The following is a 3,766-nucleotide window of genomic DNA, read 5'->3' as shown; positions in this document are numbered from 1 at the left end:
GTCGCTTACTGAACCGGATTCAGATTCAGTTCCTAAAACGACATTTTCGTAGGAAAGCCGAGAGGATGTTTCTGACTCGCTATCATCACTGGATACCTCGTACAATCCTTCTTCTTTGTCTGGTATATTTGCCCTTCCACGTTCATTCTGCATAGACGCCATAGTTTGTTATCGTATCGTCTTCCTGAGTTTTCGTCACTTCCGGTTTGGCTAAGTCGAACATTTCGTTTCTAAAAACTTCGGGGAAGCTGCAATAAAGTGCTTCTAACATGCGTAAGGCAATTATTATATTTTTTTAATCAGGTGTGATTGTTTTGGTACGTAATTATGCTTGTATATAAGTTAAAACGAAACTATTTGAGGTTCCATTTCCACTATCCCTTTAATGTTTCTGTCACATTAAAACATTTAGCTAGTTTTTATTTTCCTAAAGTTAATCAAACGTAAAGATTTGTATGAGAATAAAAAACTACACGCAGTTACAGTTAACATTGATAATAACTACTAATACAACAAAAAGCTCCCCTTTATATTATTGTTGTATACATGTGAAAAGTATATGTTTTTTAAATAAACAAAGGATGTGTTCCCCAGAGTTACCAAAGGTTTGACTGTGTTTGCGCTTTAATATCAATAGTTAAATATATCTGGTTTTATTGTCAGGACCGTGTCCAGATACAATATCCAGCCACAGCCTCTTTATACTGACATTAATGTATGTATTCTCAACACTGAAAAAGAAGATGATACATTTTACATTCATTAAAATGTTACAATTTATAAAATGTTTAAGACAGACAATAGAAAAAGTACAAAACAACTAACAAATATGAATGAATAAACATTATCTAAGGAGGTACAGTTAATGTTTTTATGTTGTTTACAGGTCTCAGTGTGTCAGGAGATGCTCTCAGAGTTCCGTAGCGCTGTCTCCTTTAAGAAGAGTTCCCGCTCCCGCCGGCGCCGGCCCCTTAGCAGCGCGGGGGGGGGCATCCTGCGCCACCCCTCCCGCCTGGCTCTGGCCACGCCCCGCCCCATCCGCCTGGTGCGGGAGATGCGCCTCAGCAACGGCAAAATGTACCGGGGGGGGCCCGGCTCGCTGGGGGGGGCGCCTGGGAGGAGGCTCCGATCTGGGCCCGGGGCCCCAAGAGGGCTCCTGGAGGACCCGCGGGGCACCAACACCAGCACGCCACCCTCCACCCCCCCCTCCCCCGGTTTTGGCCCTGGTGGGCCCCCCCCGCACCGCTGCGCAGCTTCCTGTCGGTCCTGCAGCCCACGTGCGTGTCTGCCAGGAGTGCCGGCGCATCCAGAGCCTGAGGAGCGCCCTGCCTCCCCCCCATCCACCTGCTCTCGCATCCCCCCCCTCACCACCTCCGCCACAATGCCCACCCCCACCTGCACTATCACCACGGCTCCATGTCGCTGCCCCCGCCTCCCCCCGCTTCCCCCCCCCCATCCCAGCAGACAGAGCGGACAGTGACGGGGGCCCACAGGAGGGCCAATACAAAACCCCCCCCCACCGCCCCGGCCCCTGCCTCTCCCTAAGACACCCATGTGCCCCCCCACAGACTTATTGATGGGGCACAACTGAGGAGAGAGACACCCTCTGGCTCCAATGACACAGCCAAGAATGGCATATCAGTGGGGGGGGGGGCAATCCTGACCTGTTTGCAGGGTCCTTCATAAAGACGAAGCCCCTTGGCTCGCAGATCCTACCATTAACCTTTCCACATGGGGGTTCAACAACACTGTTACAGACGGGGGGGATAAACTTTACACTTTGGATTAAAGCGTTCGAGGTGCTCTGAAGGAAGTGCCAAATGACATCATGGTGGGGGTGCTTTTGAATGTGCCCCCATTCAGTTCCTCACCTCTTGCCTTGGCCAATCTTCACGCTCCGTGCCAAGTGAGGAGGACTTCCTTTCTCTGTTTGAATACTGAAGCAGGTGTTTGTACAGGAGGAGACACACACACAGTAGCAGCTGTACAGTTATCAGGTCATCTGTGGGATCATTAGCCCTCTGCAGGATGTAGCTCTTGTTGCTTTTTGTGCAGACGTCTGTAAAGCTGACCAATCAGTGCTGTGATTAAGCAGAGTCCACAGAGCTTTATGCTCATCTGAAGTCCACTGCTGTGCTGGGACCCTTCTTCTTTACCAAGTGAAGCATCGTGCACAGGGGAGCCGTTTTAAAACTGACGAGCAGGTGGCGGAACATAGTTCTTTATTTGGTGTGTAAAGCAGAGTTCCCGTTAGAATATGTTTTCGCCGGTCAACATGTCCGTTAAAGTTTAAATCTTCCGGACAAAATTAGAAAAGTGCCGGTCAAAGGTCTTCTTGTTATGTATTGAGCTTTAAAACAAATTGATATGATTCGATATTAAACAAACTAATTATAGTAGATTAACTACATTATTCAAAGGTGTTCAGTAATTTACAATAACACGGGAATATAAACGGAGCGCTCTCCCTCTCCTGACAGCCCGTCAGTATCATGCAGCTCTCGCGGAATCCAGTAATGAAGTGACCCGACAGTAACACTAACATATCTATAACTAGTTTAGGTTAGTTTGAGAGGTCATTAAAATAGCTACGGTGTGATATTCTTAACCTGAAGTGTGTGTTTTTGTCCGCTCACCGGCTGCATGTGATCATGCGAGCTGCGTGTCGACTCGTCAGCAGCAGCTGATCTCTCTCTCCCTTCAGATTAGACTTCACTCGCGTTTATGTCCATATCGATCAGATCCAGCTAGTTCTAGCTAATGATATGACTACCTGCTTATTAAAAGACACCATAAACAATAAGTGTCGCTATGGAACCGGGTGAGGTCACAAAGTTATAGCGCAGCAGTATGCATTTGTTTACATGCCCACCGGAACCCCGAGGCATTACCAACAGATCAACGCCACAATCAACCCATACAGGAACATCTCTTTCTCCACATTAAGTGTTTTAGACATTAGAATGGACTATTCTTGTCTGTCACATAAATGGTGCACTGATGCGGTATTGCACTAAAGGGAAATTATTTTTGACCGGGACACTTTGACCGGAGAGATTCAGATTTGTCGGTCTTTCAGCATATTTTACCGGTCCATAGTCCGGTAATTACCGGGCTAACGGGGAACTCTGGTGTAAAGGTGGTTAAACAATAAGTCCGTCAATCAGAAACTAGCCTTCTGTGAATAGGACATTTTGAGCTCCCGTTTTTAAAGAGCTAGCTCAACTTTTTAGAGCTGCTTTGCTTTTTCAAAGTAAAAAATATAAGAATTGCATGTAGCAAACAAAAAATAGCTTTGTCTGAAAGGGAAATGAATCAGGAATAGTTTCAGCACTGATGCAGACTTGTGTTGAATCATAGAGCCAGACCAGGTGTTCTGCAGCTGTTTCTACCTGGAGCATTCCTCCAGCTCTGAACGCGGGCCAGGTCTGGGTCCACGTCTGGATCCACGTCTGGGTCCACGTCTTGGTCCACGTCTGGGTCCACGTCTGGATCCACGCCTGGATCCACGTCTGAGTCCACGTCTGGGTCCACGTCTGGGTCCATGTCTGGGCCGGAGCCTGATGACATTTAGAAATACAGAGCAGACCAGTGTGCGACACACTCAGATTTGTGTCAGATCTGCCCAACTGTTTGGTTGAACACATACCAACTGTAAGGGACTGTATGACAATGATTTGTAGTAGCTCTTTAAGGATCGTCTTTTTTCTAGCTGTTTTAGTCAAATACTTCTCTCATTTTCTCATGTCATTTTCTCAAAGCAAAG

The 3,766-nt window shown here is 47.1% G+C and overlaps 1 protein-coding gene across 1 annotated transcript in view; it reads left to right on the top strand.

Annotated features, from left to right (window-relative positions):
* The window catches only part of LOC117551200 (glutamate receptor ionotropic, kainate 5-like), a gene marked incomplete at its 5' end in the record, with an annotated part of 57,458 nt that extends 55,113 nt beyond the window's left edge, over positions 1-2,345 (top strand). Inside the window, 5 exon segments of the mRNA XM_034223953.1 lie at positions 887-1,080; positions 1,082-1,357; positions 1,359-1,443; positions 1,446-1,508; positions 1,511-2,345. Coding sequence (XP_034079844.1) covers positions 887-1,080; positions 1,082-1,357; positions 1,359-1,443; positions 1,446-1,508; positions 1,511-1,591 — 699 coding nt within the window.
* Between the last annotated feature and the right edge of the window lie 1,421 nt (positions 2,346-3,766).

This window comes from Gymnodraco acuticeps, unplaced genomic scaffold (assembly GCF_902827175.1).
Source record: "Gymnodraco acuticeps unplaced genomic scaffold, fGymAcu1.1, whole genome shotgun sequence".
NCBI classification, from domain to species: Eukaryota; Metazoa; Chordata; class Actinopteri; order Perciformes; family Bathydraconidae; genus Gymnodraco; species Gymnodraco acuticeps.
The sequence above is the reverse complement of the archived record's forward strand: the minus strand, read 5'-3'. Positions and strand labels throughout refer to the sequence as shown.